Source organism: Vicia villosa, linkage group LG3 (assembly GCF_029867415.1).
Source record: "Vicia villosa cultivar HV-30 ecotype Madison, WI linkage group LG3, Vvil1.0, whole genome shotgun sequence".
NCBI classification, from domain to species: domain Eukaryota; kingdom Viridiplantae; phylum Streptophyta; class Magnoliopsida; order Fabales; family Fabaceae; genus Vicia; species Vicia villosa.
Window position 1 is genome coordinate 123,772,730 of NC_081182.1, and position 21,483 is coordinate 123,794,212.

The 21,483-nt window shown below is 35.7% G+C and overlaps 3 protein-coding genes across 3 annotated transcripts; 1 reads left to right on the plus strand and 2 right to left on the minus strand.

The window, feature by feature from the left end:
• Window positions 1-6,340: 6,340 nt before the first annotated feature.
• LOC131658906 (uncharacterized) lies at window positions 6,341-7,683 on the plus strand. The gene is made up of 3 exons (XM_058928154.1): window positions 6,341-6,795; window positions 6,916-7,321; window positions 7,468-7,683. Exons 1-3 carry the CDS (start codon window positions 6,341-6,343, stop codon window positions 7,681-7,683), a joined length of 1,077 nt encoding a protein of 358 aa, XP_058784137.1.
• Window positions 7,684-13,065: 5,382 nt separating this feature from the next.
• Window positions 13,066-15,412, minus strand: LOC131656618 (transcription factor MYB101-like). The gene is made up of 3 exons (XM_058926286.1): window positions 14,657-15,412; window positions 13,640-14,555; window positions 13,066-13,511 (listed from the first exon to the last, which is right to left on the minus strand). Exons 1-3 carry the CDS (start codon window positions 15,026-15,028, stop codon window positions 13,195-13,197), a joined length of 1,605 nt encoding a protein of 534 aa, XP_058782269.1. The 5' UTR covers window positions 15,029-15,412; the 3' UTR covers window positions 13,066-13,194.
• Window positions 15,413-17,835: 2,423 nt separating this feature from the next.
• LOC131658907 (uncharacterized) lies at window positions 17,836-20,449 on the minus strand. Its single transcript, XM_058928155.1, has 4 exons — window positions 20,335-20,449; window positions 19,561-19,887; window positions 19,070-19,460; window positions 17,836-18,730 (listed from the first exon to the last, which is right to left on the minus strand). Exons 1-4 carry the CDS (start codon window positions 20,447-20,449, stop codon window positions 17,836-17,838), a joined length of 1,728 nt encoding a protein of 575 aa, XP_058784138.1.
• Between the last annotated feature and the right edge of the window lie 1,034 nt (window positions 20,450-21,483).

Consider the following 21,483-nt stretch of genomic DNA (forward strand, 5'->3'; position numbering starts at 1 on the left):
TTTGACATAAGATGTTGATTTGTTAGTTTGTGTTGATACTTGATATCCTTTGCTAACATAGGCTATTTCCATGAGTTGTAACAATTTCTCTAGACTCAAGATGCCTTACAAACTCCTTTGACACACATAAAAGCTTGAGTGTATGAGAAAATGTCACAATTCTAGTTTTTTTCTCAATACTTGACATAAATGCAAATTTGCTCTAATTTCCTAACCGTGATGAGTTTTGACACTTGTGATTAATGAAACTTAACTTTCTCGATGATTTCGGAGTCATTAGTGTACTTTTCATCCGGTTTTGGATAACTTTTTTTTACTGATTTCGCTATTGTCCAAAAATCGAAAACGGCCTAAAAGTCACACTTCTGGGTGGAATTAATTCAAACCGAGTTCGTTTTTGAGTCCGTTGACGCGTTTGCAACCAACCATGTAATTTTTCATTTAATTTTGGGTTGATAATTTTTTACACTTTTTTCCCGATTTTGCGGTTTTTGACTCCGATTGACATGTACCGTGTCGCTTTGACTTTCATTTGACTTGTATTCATATTTAGTTAGAAATTATGTACTAATGCACTTGAGTTTGCTTGATTCGGATCCATTCTGTGCATACTTTGCGTTTTGATATAACTGATTTTCATGTTTTGTGCCACTACTTGAATTTTGTGTTATAGGCCGATGATGCAACTTCCGGTTGCTTTCTTGTTATTACTAACTTGTTTGTTGAGTTTGTACAAAGATTACCAAAGGGATTTCGATGCCGCTTATTTGCACGGTATTCCACTTTATTTGTGGATACCACTTTTCTCATGTGTCGATATTTCGGTACTCCGCTTTATGTGTGAGGTACCATCTTCCGTGTTGCATCCTTTTGCCCTCATGATGAGGCGTATATTTGTACATTGTATTTTGTCTGGACTGTTGGTTTTCTTGCAGGATACTTGTTCGGTTGTGTCTAACACACACCGATTATGTTGGTTTGATGCTTCAACGCATATTTTGACATTGTGTGTTATTAATGCTACCTTGTACGAGATGTCTGGGTTTCTTTGTTGCTTGCGTTTCTATTAACGAATTTTGATATCCGTTTGGTATATTTCTTAGACCGATTTACTTCTTCCGCACTTTATCGCTTTCTTAGGCTAGAGTCCCAGCCGTTTCGTTTTTGCAGGCATTTTTATGAAAGTCCTCCTTCAGAGGTCATGTACGTGCTTGTTTACTTTTGTGCCAAAGACCTCAAAAGAGGCGTCCCATTCCCAATTCCCCCTAATTAAGTCCTCAAAGAAGGTAAGCGGAGTGAGGGTTCATAATTGACCCTGGCAATTTCTAGTCCGTGTCGTTCTTATGCTCGCATCTCACGCTGAGGCTCTGAACCAGTGTCAAGATCTGCTATAGGAGCAAGTATCGAGTCACTAAGACCTGACTAAGGCAAGTGGGAAAGGGTTTTGTAGTCGGACCCCCACGTTTTGTCTAGCTCGCGTCGACCAACGTTGATGTTTTGTGCACGCACGCACAATTTACTATTTCTCCCCGCATTTGCGCTTCTTGTCTAGTGACATGATACCATGGTTAAGAGCACACTACTTTCCTACAGCTTGCTAGCTTCGTTGACATGATATCGTCACTTAGCCCCCCTTTATCCTATTTGATGACTTGATATCGTGATTAGGTGTCCCTTTGTCGGTTTCGATGACATGATATCGTTACTCCGTTCCCCTCTTTACCACCTTGGTGGCACATGACCTCGGTATGTTGATTGCTACTTGAGCGAGTGCATACTCCTCAAGCTCTTTATGTTTGCTTGCTTGTTTGCTTGTTTGACACGCTTTCCTATAGGATCCGACTCGGACTCTTTTGAGATGAGTTATATAGACCTTAGGTTGCTATCCATGTATGCTAACATAGGTAGTTCACTCCCTCTTTGTGAATCCATAACATAGGAACAACATTGTATGCTAACATTATATAAGTTAGTCTCCCTTAGACTTTTTTCTTCCCCCTTTTTGCATCCCGCTTTTTAAAATACTATTTTGTTTTTCTTTCTTGTAAAGCATGTTAATCATACAAAAACCCTTAATCAAGGTAAAAAAACACAAACCAACACTTATTTTCGCCATTCGGCTTTTCGCTTCTAAGAGCATTGTTAAATCCTTTCTACTTCGGTTGCGTGAGTCTCCAAAGGTCGAGCCGCAGGTAGAATGCGAACTTAGCATTGTTCAACTAAAAAACACAAAACAAACCAAAACGTGTGAGCCGAACTATGTCTGCTCTGATTCCTTAAAAGGGATACGTAGGCTGAGGTGTGGGGCCTAATCGAGCATATCTTTGTAAATATTCCTTTCTTTTCCTCACGTTTTCTTATTTTCCTTTTCGCATGCATTGTTATAGCTTTAGACTTTATCTTACACCCTTAGAATAACAACAATCCTAAATGGGTACCGTCGAGTACGGTGGGCGCGAGGGGTGCTAATACCTTCCCCTCGCGTAACCGACTCCTTTACCCGTTTTTCTTGGTCGCGTGAACATGTTCTTTCCTTTTCGCATGTTTATTTGGTGTTTCCTTTCCCTCTTGGGATAAATAGACATTGATGGCGACTCTTATGTTCCGCCGGCTCCCCTTCGTGACTCGGATAAAAATCCTAGGCCCGACAGCTGGCGACTCTGCTGGGGACGATGTTGACCTCTTGCTGGTCCATCTGGGTGTTGACCTCTTGTTGGTCCATCCCTGCGAGTCGATCCTAGCTTGCGTTTGTTTGTGTCTTTGGGTGTTTGTTGCTTTATTGCTTTATCTGTGTGTATGTTTGCATGCATGCATCATTGGTAATTATGTGTTTCTAAGTCTATTTATATTCGATAAATGTATTAAAATTGTGCAAATAAAAAATATTTAAATGAATTGTAATTAATTTGGAGTAAAGAAATTTGTCTTTACTTATTAATAATAAATACTTTTTTATTTGAAATTTGATAATAAACTCAGAAATCCTAACACACACTTCTTTTTTTTATAACATAAGCCAAAAAGAATATTTCATTATAACGTAGAAGGAGAACAAAAATGCAACAAAAACACTAGAACCAAGCAACAAGAACAAAATTGCACCAAGAATACAGTATGCTAATAGCATCTAAAACTACTGCTAGATTAGTTTAGAAAGAAAAACAATGAGCTAAGACCCATACCACCAAAATCAAATCTACATTAAGCTTAAAAACAATATGATATGCATTATCTAAACACCAAAAGCCAATTGTAAAACTGCAAAATCCAAATCACATCAGAAATAGATAGTTGCTCCAAACAACCGCAACAACCAGAATATCACCACCAAACTCCACACCTGCCAATGTCAGCACCGAGAAACGACAGAGACCGACTACAAAAAGCTCCACATATGAAGGACTAAGCTCTCACACTCAGCTCTATGGAAAATAAATTGAAAATCAAACAGCAATACAACCACAGTGAAAACTTCCAAGCTTCCAAGCTTTAGCTTCAGAGTAGCAAATTTTTTCCATCAAAAGCAGGTTGTTCTCAAGTTCCTCTCACTACTCTTCACAAGTTGCTTCTTTATAAAGTAATGATTTGAATTCAAAAACAATCATAATATATTTTTAAATTAAGGTAGACTATGTATACACTCTCTTTCTACACTAAATGCTTTTACACCATATACATACACATCTTTTACCCTTCACAATTGCTAAAGTAAGAAAAAAAATTATTAAAAAATTATTGAGTATATATTTATGATCTAATTTACGTAAGTGTACAATTTGGTAAAAATAGCATTTCACTTCTTTTATTACATCAAACAAATTGTATAAAAGTTAATAACTATTAGTAGTACCTCTCCCTAAATACAAGTATGATTTGAAAAGAAATGCTTTTTAACACAAGTATGCTATTTTTACACTAATTGTGACATTCAAACCGTATAATAATACTTTTTTTTTTCTAAAATGTTTAATTATTATTTTTTATTTTTGCTTACACAAACAATTGCATGGGACCATGTGTATTTGATACGGTGTATCACATATGGTGTTAGATTTTTTTTTGTAAGCATAGCAAGTCTCATAAAAGAATTGTATTATCTAAACTATTTTTTTATTTCAATTACTTAGTAATGAAAATATTAACAAAGTTACCTCTAACTCTAACACATTTGTACTAAAAAATGCTTATATTTTAATATATTGTTTATATTTAAATTAAACATTAAAAGGTTAAAAGAGTTAACGGTAAAAAATTTTACAAGGAAGCTAATAGAGGGTGGGGAGTGTTGAAATATTAGATTAGATTTGATTAGATCTAATATTTAAATATAATGCAAATTGTGTTAACTCAAGCCCAATTAAGATTGTATATAAATAGTCATAGTATGTATCTTTATTTTGTACAATTCAATCAAGTGAATAATATAATTCATATTTCCTATATTATTCTGTCTTTCTCTCTTCACTAAAATTGTCTTTCAAGAACTTCACGTCAGAGATCGTGTTTCCAGGGCAAGTGAATCAACCGCTGCGAAGATGGCTAGTGATAAGGGCATTCTGAATTCTCTTACAATGCTTGACGGCAAGAATTGGATCCGATAGAAAAAACAAATGCAATCCTTGTTTGGCTTCCATGAGACCTTAGAAGTGGTTACCAGCGACATTCTTGCGTTGGCTGCAAATGCAATTGACTGTTAGCTGAAGATTTCGACTAAAGGATTATGATACCTTGAAGTGTTGGATTATGATGAAGGAAGAGTTTTCATAGAGCTATTTAAGGTTTTTTCTCTTTGGAAGAAGTATTATTCGACCAAGAGTAATATTGGTAGTATTTGACAAGTATCCTTTGACGTAGGCGCTGGTATAGTCGAAACACTAGAGCGGGAAGATTTGAAATTCAAATGGAGCGGTTTCGTCTAGCGAACACGTAGGAACATCTGAAGTAAAGTAAAACGTTCGAAACGTCGAACGTGGCAGACATCTATGTAATGACCGTTATGGTCGAAGTAGTATAAATAGGAGTACTATTGTTCAGTTTAGGATGTTCAAATCAATATACAGAAAATTCACAAAAATACTCGAAGTACCGGCGCGAGAGAAAAAAGTCTTTGCTGAAACAATGTATGTGTGAAAAACATCGTATTTGCGTTTCATGTTATTTGTTTAATGCAAAGTTATATTTAACAGTTCTTTGTTTATACGTTTGCTTTGTTTCGTTTCAAAGTCATTTACTTTTTGCAATTTACATTAGAAAGTTGTATATTTCTGCAAATTAGAAAGATTATTGAATATGAATCAAATCACTAAAACACTATTCGACAATGTCCTAGGATCAATCTAGTCGATCCTACGAGTAACCAGATTGTTTAGACATTTTGGAGGACTAGTGGTTGTTTGTCAGAAATTACTGGTAAACAAATTGGCACACCCGGTGGGACTGTGTCATAGTGTTATTTTCAAGTGTTTTTCATTTCAATTTGTAGATTTAGTGTTTCCATTACCTTCTGCGTTGTACGAACCTTAGGAGTGGTAAAACTTTCGATAATAACCAACCAATACCTATGAGGAAATATACTAAGAGAATGGCTAACAACACTAACAGAGGAGGACAACAGGATCCTCCACAGGGATCGGGAAATAACAATGATAGTGCAGCAAACACTACAGGTCCCAATGCCCAATCACAGGCCATGTCTGCGCCAACGCACTCTGTGGCCACAACTGGTCCAATTCCTGGGTCTACAGGAACGATCCAATGAAATAGTTCAACATCTGTTGCTGCTAGAAATACTCCGTCAAATGCACAAGTGAGTCCAATACCACAATTTGGTACTCAGGGGACACCCCTACCGAATTAAGGATTCGGAAACCAGAGACAATGGAGAGACCCACCCTACGGGATGCCATGTTCTTACATGGCGGGTTTAAGTAGTAGTATACCTGTTTATCCAGCACCAAACGTGTCAGCTTTTACCCCATTCCAAAATTCTGGTTCTGGCGTGAATAATTTGGGACAAAATGTCCAAGGCCAAAACGTCATACCCACGTTAACAACGAATAATCAAGTAGCGTCCCGACAACAAATGGACGCTAGTAATCAAGATATGGTAGGTTTATTGGCCAGCGGAATGAGAGCTATCTTTTCTCCTTTAATACAGAACATTAACAAAACCAACCAAGATAACTCTGAGACATGCCAACAATTGTCAGCATAGATGGGTCGAATAATAAACTTTTTAGGCGCTCTTGAGACTTCGGTGCGTCGAAGGACAAACCAAATAGTTACCCAGGAGGATGAACCAACCATAAATCAAGTTTGACCACCAAGACCACCCCCCAAAATGGAAACTTTGAGGGCAAAACAACATATAGTTCAACCAGAAACCCCTGAAGAACAACCTGGGAGGGTAGTAATAGTTGATAGAAACCAAAATGTTGACGAAGTGATTCACAGGGTTAGGCAAAATAATCAGATGAAGACAAATCTAATTACTATGATAGAGAGGATTATGGCCAAAAATGGTCTAAATACCGAACTTCGGAGGCCAAATTATACATCCCCTTTATCTGATTATGTCTTACAAGCTGAATTACCTAGGGGTCGCAAGGTCCCTAAGTTTACCAAGTTTTCAGGTGATACTAGTGAATCTACCACAGAGCACATAGCCAGGTATATGACAGAGGCTGGAGATTTGGCGAACAATGAGTATCTGAGGATGAAGTATTTTCCCAATTCTCTAACCAAGAACGCTTTCACATGGTTCACAACACTACCACCAAACTCCATAGATACTTGGTCACAATTAGAAAGATTGTTCCATGAACAATTCTATATGGGTCAAACCAAGATAAGTCTCAAAGAATTGCCCAGTATTAAGAGGAAGTTTACTGAACATATAGACGAATATCTGAACAGGTTCCGTTTGCTAAAAGCTAGATGTTTCACGGTGGTACCTGAACACGAATTAGTCGAAATGGCCGCTGGAGGTCTATATTACTCCATCAGGAAGAAAATGGACACTCAATATATGCGAGATGTGGCCCAATTGGCTGATAGAGTTCGCCAGGTCAAAAGATTAAAAGCTAAGAAGGCTAGAGCAAATAAAAGTTATAAAAAAGAGAGGGTTACCTACGTTGAAGTAGACGAAGGAGAACCAGCGACCTTCGGGGACCAATATGGTTTCGAAGATTTCGAAGTAGATCTAGCCGAATTAAAAGAAGTAGGTCCTTATACCTGCAAGATGATTACACCATCAAATGGGAAAAATCCCGTTGAAATTGAAAAGAATGATAAGTTTCCTAAAAAAACATACACATTCGATGTAATTAAATGTGTGAAATATTTGATTCGCTTATAAAAGATGGCCAAATGGTGTTGCCTCATAATATTAAGATTCCTCCGTTTGAGCAACGGAAGAAGAGCGGCTACTGTAAATACCATAATTTTTTGGGCCACAAAACCTCACAGTGTTTCCTTTTCAGGAATCTTATCCAGAATGCGATCGAGGAAGGGCGTCTGAAGTTTGCAGACAAAGGAAAAAATCAGATGAAGATAGACGTCAATCCCCTCAATATTGCTGACACAAGTTACACTGAGCCTGTCGAGATCAACATGGTTGACATGGTCGAAGTTGAAGCAAGAGGTATCATAGGAGATGAAGAAGATGTCCAAATTGGAGAATAGGTTACTGATGACCTTAAGGAGGATGTCACATCTGAAGCTTCAGTCGAACCAAAGACTACTGAAGGTCTTGCTAGGGAGACAACTATGGCTACTTAAGGCTTAAGGAAGAAGTTTGAAGAAATGCCAATTGCTCATGGCGCCAATTTAGACGTCAACATGGTTAATCTGGACCATTCAACCCCTGAAATGGAGGAAGTTGAAATTTCTTTGAAGAAAAAGGGGGTGCAGTCCCATCACCCCAAACCTGACGAATCTCTGAAAGAATACCTCTGGAGATGTCACAAACAAAGTTCTGAAATGCTGTTATGCCCTAGATGCAACATACAAGTGAATCCAAGGGTGGCTGCAGACTATGAAAGGTGGCAGCGTACCAAGACTAACAGAAACTGGAGGAAGGAAGGTGAATTGCTGGGGGTGTATCCCAAACCTAGGGAAAGCCTATTAGGTTTTCTCGTTCGTTGCCACAAAGACGAAACTGAATGCTTGGTATGTCTCAGATGTGGGCCAAATGTGGGGCAATTTACCATCGAAGGTTGTCAGGATCCTTCGAAAGAATCCCTTCCAATCAGATTTGGGATGCCCGCAGGAGAAATCCATACCTTTACATTTTTGACAAGAGGGGGATCCCAAGAAGACAGGATAGTCCACATCCAAAAGCAAGAAGAGTTACCTTCAAAGTACCATCAGAGGTCTCAGAGCACAAATGGGTTTAAGTGGGGCCAAAGAAAGATAAGTGGAGGAACTTCGATAATGGAGGAAGAATGTCCTGGGCTTATAGAAAGAAATTTCAGGCATCAGAGAGGGAAGCCGTTAGACTAGGGAACTATAGGAGTAAGAACCCTATGTCAAGATCCTAGTGGAGAAGGCACTAGAGGCTGAAGAAAGCAGAAAAAGAAACGGCTTCGATTGACATCAGAGAGTCCAGCAACACAAGAACCTTCGCAAATGAAGGTTCATTCAACCAAACCTCCTGTAGGAAGAAAGCTATTCCCTGCTGGGGGCAAAATGGATTATAATAAAGTTGAGGAAGAACAAATGAGAGAAGACGATATACCTACTGTTGACTTTGATTCTGATGGAGTCTCGTATTTGCACATGAATTCCTGCAATGTGGTCTCCGTGTTACCACACGAATACAACCTAGAAACCGAGATTGATGATGATGATGAGGTTGAGATAGCAGAGATAGAGAAACATAAACCCGTGTGTTACTACATCCTTAGTAACGATGCCATCAAAGAGAAAAATGCCCAGTTCGAGCGACCACATCAAGGAATTCAGAATCATCTCAAACCCCTCTATATAAGGGTCAAAATAGAACAAGTGGGAGTGAATAAAGTTTTGGTGGATGGAGGAGCGGCAGTGAATCTCATTCCTCAATTCATGTTGAAGAAGTTAGGAATGTTCGATACAGATGTGAAACCTCATAACATGGTTCTATCGAACTATGAAGGAAAAATAGGACACACTTTGGGAGTTATTCAAGTGGATTTAGCTGTGGGATTAATCACAAGGCCTACCATGTTCATGGTGGTTCCATCGAAGGCCAATTACAATTTGCTCCTTGGAATGGAATGGATCCACGGTGTTGGGGCAGTACCTTCGACTATGCATCAGAGGATGTCTATTTGGAGAACATATGGCATAGTGGAGAACATAAAGGCTGATCAAAGTTACTTCATGAGTGAAGTAAACCAGGTGGATAAAGCAAATTTCGACAGGAATATGGGAATATAAGTCCATATAGCCCAGCTGAAGATGCTTACTCCCCAAACAAGAATGCTCTGTACTTTTTTACTCTCCACCCAAATGGTTTCCAATGGGATCGTGAAATCATGGGAGACCTTGAAGAATAAGAATCAACAAGAATACGGCCTTCGGGCTGGAACGAAGACATTGATTATGTCTGAGTCTTCATTCTTAGAAAAGATTTCGGCCTATATGGCTGAGAACAAAAGAATAGCGGCTCTCGAAGCCGAAATTATTGATATGGCTATAGAGGCCAAAGTATTATATTGAATGATACAGGACAGGGGGCAAACTTAATGCTTGAACCTCCTGAAGAACAGGTACACGAGGATATGCTAAACCAAAGGCTAGACGCTATCTACGATGAAGAGCCTTTGGGATTTGAGAAAGATCCAGGATCATCAAGCTCAAAGATGCTAGCTCAGGATCCATTAGAAGAAATTGATCTCGGAGACGGAGCCACGAAAAGGGTTACGTACATCAGTGCTAAACTGGACCCCAAGATGAAAAACAGGTTAGTCGAATTACTAAAACCTACGGAGAAACCCATAGAGACAAAGAGTAATTGTCTTCTATTCTTAGTGTGTCTATACCCATCACGATAATTATTTTTTCTTCTTCACTAGAACAACATCTTGATTATGAATTCATGTCAAATTCATTCTCTTTTTTGTTGCATCTTGTTCTTGTGAAATTGTTGTTATATTTGAGATAATTAAAGAGGGGAAATTGATTTATCTTGATATGTTGTTCATGATTAATCAATCTCTTGATAAAAATCAATGCCAAGACCCATTCATCTAGAAACTTGAGAGAACCTTGTGTGTGTGTTTTACATTCATTTTCATCTAAAACCCTTAACTAACACCTTGTGTTTGTAGATTGTTTGTGAAATATTCTGAAACTGTTCAGCATCATCATCCTTAGTCTTGTTCCATTGCTAAGGACCTTCATCTCAAAAGATTGAGTGTTGAGGGAGACTAGTGGTACATTAGGATATCCAATGTTTTTGTGTGAAGTTTGCTATTTGTAACAGGTGCAGGTATCATTTCTTTAATTTTGTTCGATGTTTTTGTTATTCATCAAGAATAGAGTTACCATTATACTCTAGGGAAGACTTTGGCGGGATCTAGTATCAATTATGCGTAATACGGGGATGGAAGTTATCCCTCTTTGGTGTTGTTGGAGAAACATTGCTCGCATAAAAAGTTGGGAGTTATCCAATCAACACTTGACTATGGCAATTGCTCAGACAAGAGATCGGTGGGATCACGTGGATTTCCACATATGAATACTTGGAGCAGAATTATTGTGGATAGCGAGGTTATTGGATCAAGATCTTTTATAGATATTGTTTTTTGTTAGCAGTTGAGTATATGCATCAACAGAGAAAATTGTCGTTTGATAGTTTATTGTAACCAAAATGCTTGTAATCAACTTATAGAAATAGTGGAAGATCGTGATTATTTTCCAATGGTTCTCAACACCATTGAAGAGTGGAGTAGGCAATGCGAGGACGATAGTCAAACCACTATATATCTTAGTGTATCTTTTCTTCTTCCCTTACATCTTTTAATTTTTTAGTATTCATCATTATGCTATAGCATTATTGCATCTTTGCGTTGATTGTATGCCACATAAGTTAGACTTTTCTTATAGAAATTTAATGTATAAGCTTAAGTCTGTGATGTATCAATCTTATTGAAGTATCATGAATTCAATTGTGTCGTGTTAGAACATATATGCTAATTATTTTGAAATAGCTTTGTTTAAAGCTACTTGAGTAATCTTGTAATTGACTTGCATTTGAAGCAATCAAATGCATAGTGAACATCATGTGTTATTTCATATGACTTAATTGATTGAGATGCTTCCAAGCTCTCTTATTTTTGTGTTTTGCTTCCGCACTTGTTAAAATATTTGATTTCGTACATGGGACCTAAATTTTTTTTTTAAATTGTCTTAAAGGAAAAAATGGTTTATTCAACCCCTCCCCCGTTAAACCTCTTCGTGTCCATAATCTCACCCATCAGAGAGAACCTATTAGAATTACGTGGGATCTTATTTATCTTGTATTGGGGTTTGTTAGAATACGTCTATATTTTGTTTGTTACTAGTAATTTAACTTCTATTGTTTGGTATTAGATATTTAAGTGGCTTGGGTGACAAGTGGTTCTCCTAAGGGATCCTAAGATTTTTGTTTTTGTTTTTCATCTCGCTAGAAAATATAGCTAAGATGAGAGCAGGTTTTACTTCAATTCGGCATGTTGTAGTGTGGTCTATCTAGTTAGGGCATAATAATAAACATTTCTCTAGTTGTTCAACAAACATGAAAGAGTTGGAGAAAAAGAGTTTTTTTTTGCTTGAAACTAATTTTGTGGCATGTCAGCGGCGAACTCGGTTTTTTCTACGATTGATTTCAGAGTCCTATCTTGTATCTTAATCAATAACAAATAAAAGGCTTAGACTTGTTTTAGAGGTTATTGGCTAGATTTTTTTTTTAGATCTATGGTATGTTGATGGTGGCGTTGGTGGTCTGAGGTCTAACATTTTTACTTGCTGGATGGATATCAAAGAACATGGTTATTCTTCAAGGATGGTTTTCTCCTTTTTATTTTATCTTGTTTGGTTTTAGCTTCTTGATTTTTGATTTTTTTTTCCTTTATTTGTTAGCACTTCTTGTGTCAATTTATCTGTATTCTCTTATTTTTGGTGGGTTTTGACTCACTACTTTATCTATTTATATTATTTTATCATTGAAATAAATCCAACCATATTATTATCAAGTTATTATTTTGTATCTGGAGTTTAAGTGCGGATACTTCAAAAACTCCATCATATCGTATCTGATACATACCGATACATCAATACACTTCGATATGGTGGCAATATGTATCGAAAAAATATCCTAATTTATTTATCTTAAAAAATAAATTAAAAAATTCTGATACGATGACAATACGTCTCCGATACGTCACAAATACGTGACTTTTCAATTAATAGATTTTTTTATTTATTTTAATGACTCTTTTTTTTTTTAATAGTTATTTTTAATACTCTTTAATTCCTTCTAAAAACTTTTCATTTTATAAGAATGGTTTAATTTCTCATAATTTATTACTATTAATTTTCAATATTTCTAATATAATTCATATTAATTATAACCTTTTTTTTACATATCATTATTTTTACTTTTAAAAAAAATTCTAATTTCAATATTATATCTTGCAACTTCTTTCTCTTGAACGTGGCTTTCTTCTTCTTTATAATACTTTCACATTTTTTACAAAGAAAATATCATTACCATAATATAGTTATCACTTTAATATTTTTCAACAATATAATAATATTTTAAAAATTCTATTATGAGTTTGATTTCGTTAGATATTTGATTTAACTAAATATATAATGTTAATTTTTATATACATATAATGTTTAATTAGTAATCTATCGCTAAATTTTTGGTAATAGTTATGTTCATATTCATTAGGCAATTATAGTTACAAAACAAATTCCTTCTGATTTCTTTAAATCTACAATTTTGTTCAAACTTTTTTACAATAACAAAATAACAAAAAAGGTATTTTAAATTATGAATCACACACACAAAAAAACCCTAAATTTTGTCTTTATTATATTTGCAACGCCATTTACAATTTCTCCCAACCACCAAACTTAATTGAAAAGACCACAATCTAAAATTATCTTATTAATGAAATTTCAAACCATTACAATATGGATACACATATATACATATCAACCTCAACATAGTCCAGATAAACTGTCCCAAGTATAGCAACCATTGTTTTCATTACTATCATCATGGTTTGTAGTATTTGTAAGAGGAAACAATGAAGCTATTGGCTTAATATCAAGTCCAAAATTTTCATCTCCCATCACACCACTAGAAGATTGAACATTGCCCACTTCTAATGCATTGTTATTATTATTACTATTATCATTATTATTATTCCAATCTTGATTTTGCATTGTTGATGAAGGCATCACTGTTAGCATTGTTGACAATTCATCATCCATGAATTTGCTTAGATCTGGTGCTTCTTCCTTTGGTTTTTGACCTATATATAAATCAATCAAATTTAATAAGTCATAAAATTAATAATTTATTAATTTACAAAATAAATTATCTATGAAAAAACCCTAAACCATAAACATAAAATATAACATTATTATTATTATTACTAACCTGAATTAGAAGGCCAATAAATAGAGCTTAGTGTAAAATCATCAATGCTTTGACATGCATTAAAGATATCATTTCCTTCATTCAAGCTTAAGTAATTTCTCTTCTTTGAATTTTGGCCAGATGCTAGGGTTTGTGCTTCCATTAAAATATCTCCCATTAAGATACTATTATTTGGATCATTGAAATCAATATTAGGTTTAATATCTTGTTCTGAGTGTGATCTTAGATATTGGTTTGAAGGTAGCTCTAGCTTCGTTGAGAAAGGCGAAGACGAAGAAGAAGAAACTCCGAGGTCGGATTCTAATAAAGGAGTATGAAAATATTGAGAAAAACTTGAGTTGTATTGCATTGGAAATCGGAAGCTATCGTGATGATTATTATGATGATGAGAAGTTAAAGAAGGATCATTGAATGAAGAAGAGCAGTTTTGTGTCATGGAATTCGGGATTAGTCCGAAATTTGGTGTTGATCGGTAGCGTTTGAAGCGAAGCGGCGTAGATAAGAGTGGTGCAGGTCTTTGAAAGGTGAAGGAAAGTGGCGAAAGCGACGAAGAAGGTGATGAAGTGTCTAAGAATGTGTGGGGAGAAAAAGAATGTTGTTGATGTTGTTGTTGCCTATGTTGGAGTGGTGAAGAGAGAGGAGAATGATGATGAGTTGGTGTTGGAGACAAAGGATGAAGAACTTGTTGATGTTGTTGAAGATGATGTTGTTGTGGATGATATTGGTTGAAAAACTCGAATTTTGGCGTGATGTTGTTGTTAAGGTTTGATCCGGTTGGTGTAACACACGGTGAAGGTGTTGTTGGTGTGTTCGGACGATCATGTTCGTCCGAATAAAGAGGAAGTCCTTGTCGTTGACGACGTTTGATTCTCGTGTTCCAGTAATTCTTGATCTCATTATCTGTTCTTCCCGGCAACTACAAAATTTCGAAGAACACAAATATTAAAAAATCGCAATTCATAAATAGTTTTTGCTTAGACTAATAAAGAGAAAGAAAAAAATTAGGGTTTAATTTACCAATGCAGCCATTCTAGCCCATTTGTTACCAAACTGAGCATGAAGTTCAACAATGAGTTTCTCTTCATCATGAGAAAATGCACCTTTTTTCAAATTAGGTCTTAAATGATTAGCCCATCTAAGCCTACAACTTTTCCCACAACGATTCAAGCCTGTATTCCTTTGAACTGCATTCCAATTCCCTTCACCATGTTTTGTTACATAATCTATCAAAATTGCATCCTCACCTGTTGTCCAAGGACCTTTCTTCAAACTCACGTCATCGTTACCACCACCACTACCGCTACCACCGCCACCGCCAGCGCTTTCCATCATTCCAAACAACACATTTTCATCATTCACTCCATCTCCAATATTTGTCATATGTTCCATATTTTTAGTATAAATCAGATACCTGCAACTGCAGATATTAATCTCTTGAGTTAGAGAGAACCACAATAAGCGGCAAAACTCTCCCTCAAGAGATTAAACACACCGATTCAATATAATGTCTCCTCCCTCTTGTTATTATTATATTATATTATAATAAAATACAAGAAGTTTCTATTCTTCTATGTATATTATTATTCTCTGTTTTCTTCATACTCCGTCCAAAATTCTCCATATAAAATATTAATATAGTAAAAGAAACTATGTATTAAATTAAACCAACATATGTACCAATTCTTCAGTAGAAAGAAAAGGAGAGAAGTTATTATTATGGCGGCGGCGGTAGAGGGTGGTTAAAAAAATCAAAGAAAAAAGGTGGTGGGTTAAGGAGTTAGGAAGGTGGCAATAGAAACTAAAGATGTATTGAAAAAAAACTGAATTATGGAACAATATAAACAAGTTGGTAAAAATAAGCGATTGTTAAGATTTGGATTCCGAGTAGTACTCATGGCCAATGGTGGTAAATTTTACACGCGTTATTTTGAATATAGTAGCTGTTGCATGCTCATAACAACTCAGTTTTTGTGTTCACTATTTTTTGCTACTATTATTTATTTAGAATGAAAAGGAGAACAGAGTGTGCAAAATTGTCTTGTGGATGGGATGAAAATAGAAAAATGTTAACATAGATATGTGTTTTTATTTTTGAGATATGTGAAGAAATAATGGGGTGTGATACTAGCTGGTTTCTTTGTGGTGTGTCACAAAATTAGGTTGGAAAGGTAATATATATATATATATATATATATATATATATATATATATATATATATATATATATATATATATATATATATATATATATATATATATATATATATATATATATATATCATTGAAAAATTGACTGTCATGTAATTTTCTATTTTACTCCATCAATCATTATTTGCTACTTCAAAAATGCTTGTGCTCAAAATCTTTTCTTTTCGTTAGACTCTAGTAACCAATTGAAAAGCTCTAATTGATTTAGATTGGGCCACTTGTCCAACCTCTAGTCATTCAACAACTAGACTTTGGTTTTTTTTTTTTGGTTCCTTGTTAATTTCATTAAACAAACTATAGTCTCTTGCTCTTCCTTTTATTATTTATAAGGTTAAGTTGGTTATTCTTTTGTTAAAGGTTGTTATAATTGTGTAAAACAACCTTTTGTATAAATACTCTTGTAATATTATCTTTTCAATTAATGAGGATTATGAAAGTATGCTTCAAACACTAGTGATTAGGATTATAGAACTTTTCGGTCCGATTGACTTGGTTAAAAGTCAACAATTGATCAACCATTGACTTGGACAACATGTTAACTATCAACAGACAATAGGTTGACTGGTCAATTGTTCGATTAGTTCATAAGAGATTTTAGTTTGAAAAATGATTCATAGAAGAAGATTGAGGAAAAATGTGTAACCACAATGAGAGAAACTTAGAGAGATAACGATTAAAAATTTTAAGATTCTATTATTTGAATTTGACATTTAAGATTTTATTATTTGAATTTGACAGACATTTGGAGTTGTTTAACAGAAACTTAGGAGATGCAAGGGTAGCGTTGCGGCGCGAAAAATACATGAGCGTAACAAACATTCGAAGTACAATAGAGTCGCCATCAAAATTTATTTATTCCAAAAAAACGGAAAAATGTCGATGAAACCCTTAAAGAACAAAAACATGGTCATCGCAACTAAGTTTGGGTTCGAGAGTCGACTATGCGAGGAAAGGTATTAGCACCTCCACACATCAGTTGTACTCAATGGAACTATTTAGTTAGTTTTGCGAATATGAATGTTAGCTTATGTTATTTGTTCTCTTCTGATTGTTATTGTGTGTTTATAAAAGGATAATGATGGACTAAAAATAGAGTTTTATTAGAGTGATGGACGAGATGTTGAATCTCGCTCCTAAGTATCCTCACATGCGATGTGGAACTCAAAGTTAATTAGTCCTTAGTAGCAAATGAGCAGTTGTTGGTTGATTTTAGTGAGCAGTGTTTAAGTCGCATTCTAGTGGCTAAATGTTTCTTGTATGCTCGCGCGTGAGAGGCTTAAGCATTTGTTTGTATCGCGTTAGAATGGATAAAACATCATTCTTTTTATGGAAAAGGTTTGGTAGTGTTTGGACGGAAAAAAGATATTTGATTGATTGGATTGTTTTTAGGTGGAAGACGAGTATTTAAATGATAAGCTATTACAAAAAGCATTCAAATACTCAGAGACTATGATGGATATTACGTCCAACTAATTCTTTCTCGTCCAAGTAAATTATGAAGTTTCTGAGAAGAATTAAGTTACAATTTCTTAATGGAAAATAAGCTTTCAAACGACAAGCTATTACTGCTAGCATTCAAATACTCGGGGGAAATGATGGATATTAAGTCTAACTAATCCCTTTTCATTCAATAATGAATGAACTAAACTCGATTAATTATTGTCTTTTGAACAAAAGATGAGTACTTGAACGGTAAGCTATTAAGGCTAGCATTCAAATACTCGGTGACTAAGATGGATATTATTTCCAACTAATCCTTTTTCATCTAGTTTTATTCAGAAAAAGATCTCGAAGCGTTTTCTTTTTTGATTAAGTTTGAAGAAGGGGTTTGTTGTTGATCAAACGATTCAATTGATTTTTGGTTTGAAATTAATTTTTTTTTTTTTTGTAATCAAGAAATATATTAAAGAACCAAAAGTTCTAACAAAACAATTACAAAAAGGCGAGACTAAGCTCGACACAAAAGAAAATTAATCACCAAATACAACCTAGGAAAGATATAACAAAGGGGATTTGCTAAACTCGTAGAAGTTATAATTGGTTTGATTAATTTTCCCAATAAAAGACCACCTCCAAATAAGCGCCTTGATGCTCCAAACGGTATCAAAAATATTCCAACAATCGTTCCGATAAATGATCCCATTCCTAAGCATCCAAATAGACCAACACGTTGCCAACCAAATAGTCCCTTGTTTACCCACACTCACCTTCTTGCGATTGCAAAAACCAAGCCAACCCATGAAACTACTTAAAGGACTATCCAAAGCATAACCATCATAACCAATCCAAGAAGCCATGTCTTTCCAAATTAAAATGGAAGCCCGACATTTAAATAAAAGATGAACCAACGTTTCCGCCTCCAAACCACACAACCTACAAGAAAAACCCGGAGAGAAAGAAATACCTCTCATGAGGAGGAGATCCAACGTCGGCATTCTATCAATGAAACACCGCCACCCAAAAGATTTGATCTTGGAAGGAACATCTAACTTCCAAATGCGATTAAAAGCTAAAGAAAATTCCAAATCCGGACCCAACGGAACATGAAAACAATTAGAAAAATCATAAAAGCTTCTTACCGAAAAGCCATGAACCGGATCCGGCAACCAAACCACTCCATCCCGCAAGGCCCGAACTGGCTGCCAGTCACGAAGGTGCATGTGCAGCCGCTGCACTGTGTCAACAGCAGCGGGGCTGTTTTGGCCTCTAATTCCGAAGTCCCCCCACTTCCAAACCTCGTCCTTCCATCCTCCCATGCAAGCTATCGATACAAATTTCAAGACCGAAAGCTTGTATGCCTCCGGGAATAATTCCCTTAAGCAAGAATCCTCCATCCACCTTGAGTGCCAAAAAGAGATATTATAACCTCTACCACTAATGAACCTACAATTATCAAGAAAATAATTATCGGGGTAACTATTTTGCAAAGAAAAAATATCCATCCACCAAGATGATTTCGAAACATTCTTAGCATTTTTAGCCTCAAAAGAAATCACATGAAGATTGATATCTCCATATCTAGCTTTCAAGACTTCGTACCATAAAGCCTCCGAACCTCCAAGAATCCTTCACCGCCATTTACTAAGAAGAGCTAAGTTGAAATCTTTAATCCTTCTCAAACTGAGACCGCCCTTCGCAACGGGTAAACAAATTGTCTTCCAACTAACCCAATGAATTTTCCTACCTTCACCCACCCCTCCCCAAATAAAATTACTTTGTAACCTCGTGATATCCTTTAAAACCTTCTTCGGAGCCTTATAGAAAGAAAGCATAAAAATCGAAAGGCTACAAAGAACGGATTTAAGGAGAGTAAGCCTACCTCCAAAACTAAGCAACCGGGCCTTCCAATCCAAAAGCCAAGATTTTAACTTACTCAAAATCCCATTACAAGAAGAAATCCTTCTAGGATTAATACCAATAGGAATACTGAGAAATATGAAATGATTTTCCTCCCTCCTACAAGACAAAAAATTAGAGGCAAAATCCAAGAAGTGATCACTCAAATTAATTCCAATGAGTTTACTTTTGTGGTAGTTAATCCCAAGACCCGAAACCATTTCGAAACCTCTTAAAATGGCTTTGATCACCCAAACTTGCTTCCAACTCCCTTCACCTATTAATAAAGTATCGTCCGCAAATTGAAGAATGTCCACAGAACAAGCTCTCCTAAAATTGAAACCACCATATTCACCAATTTCCACCGCCTTACTCACTATCCCCCTTTAAACCCTCCGCCACTATAACGAAGAGAAAAGGCGAAAGGGGATCCCCTTGCCTTAATCCTTTCTCAACCACGAACTCCTTTGTAGGACTACCGTTAACAAGCACCGACATTTTACTCGTGAATATCAACGCCTCCATCCACTTCATCCATAACTCCCCAAACCCCATCTTTCTTAACATAAATCTAAGAAAGTCCCAACACACATTATCGTATGCTTTCTCGAAATCCACCTTAAAAAGTAAACAACTACTTCCCTCCTTTTTCGCCATATCCACCACTTCATTAGCCACTAAAACACCATCCAAAAGTTGCCTACCTGGAAAGAAATTAATTTAATTTGATAAAGAAAGATTTAAATGTTTTTTATTCAATTGCAAAATGATTTTGAAAAATAACTTGATGTTGATCAACTATTTTTTATTTTAATTCGGAAAAATTAATTTTAATGGCTTTTTATATTAATTGACTAGTTTAATTAAATCTAAATTAATTAAATACAAGGAAAAGGAAAATAAAAGTGGTGTGTGGAATATACAAGGGGTAAAGATAATAAAAATGAAAGTGGGCTTGAGGCCTAACAAAAAATATGAAAAAAAAAATGATATAAAAAAAATTGCAAAAAACAAAAAGAGAGGGTGTATCACAAAAAGAGGCACTTGGGACCAAAATCTAAAGTTAGAGATCCTTTAATACTTCCCTCACGCCATTAGCATTGTGAGGAAGAAAAATGGATGATGAAAAACAAAAAGGGCAAGGCCCAAACTCTGAGGGAGCCCAACAGCCAAAGGAAAAATAGACTCAGCTAGAAGCTCTTGGTTTTCATACCTAAGGTAGTCAACAAGGTCCAAAGGTTTAGAGGGAGAAACACATGGTAACATGGTGGGGGCTCCCTGTACAAGGGCCCCTAAGTCTACCAACAAAGTCAACAAATCCAAAGGCTCTAGATGCGCCACATGGCACCATCCAGGGGCGAAGTAAGAAAGTATTGGTGGAGGAGAGAGTCAAATTGATATTCATTTCTCATCTGTTTTTCTCTCTCTTCTCTCAGCTCCTCTCACTCGTTCCTCACTCTTTACCAAAACACACAAACATACATATTTATTATTATTATTTGGATCAAACAAGCAAAAACCATATGAACATAATGAAGAACACATGAACACCATGGGTGTTCTTCACCCTCCAAACCCAAATATTTCCAAAACAATCTCAAATCAGAAAACTAAAAAAATAAACCTACCATCGTTTAACTTTCTGAACATATATATATAGCATCCAAATCAATAATAAGCTACAACATCATATCAAATCGAGGCCCAATCAAAAAATATAGCCTAACCTACAAAACCCTCAATCTGGCAAAAATGAAGAACAAGCAAGTTTAATTCTCATAATGGAACCGAATGAGTGGTGTGTAGAAATGTAATTAACAAAAAAACAAACGCAAATTTGAAGTGGAGGTACCCAACTCGAAGAAAATGGGTTTTTTTAGTTTAAGGGCAAATATCCAGGTATCTCATCCTTCTCTTACTGTTTTTTTCATCCTCTTCTTCTTTTTCTACTCTTTTATTCTTCTGACTCTCTTTCCTCTAATTTTTGCTTCTTCTATTTTTAAATATTCTTCTATTGCACTGCCAATGTGAGGATGTTGGAGCAGGTCGGTGGAGGGCTTAGTTCAAACCAATCAGAGATTCAATGAGAAGCTCTAACAATTATGGGACTTTTGACCCATTCTCAAATATATTTTAATGAGAAATTAAAACTTATGCAAATGGATGATAACTGCCAAATTGTAGTTATTTTTGTATATAATTTTGCGGCATTTATCGTCTCTTTTTCTTCAACTGGAGCGTGAATGCGTACGTTTTTGTTATATTTGTACATATACATATTCTTTTAGTTTTTGATTAAT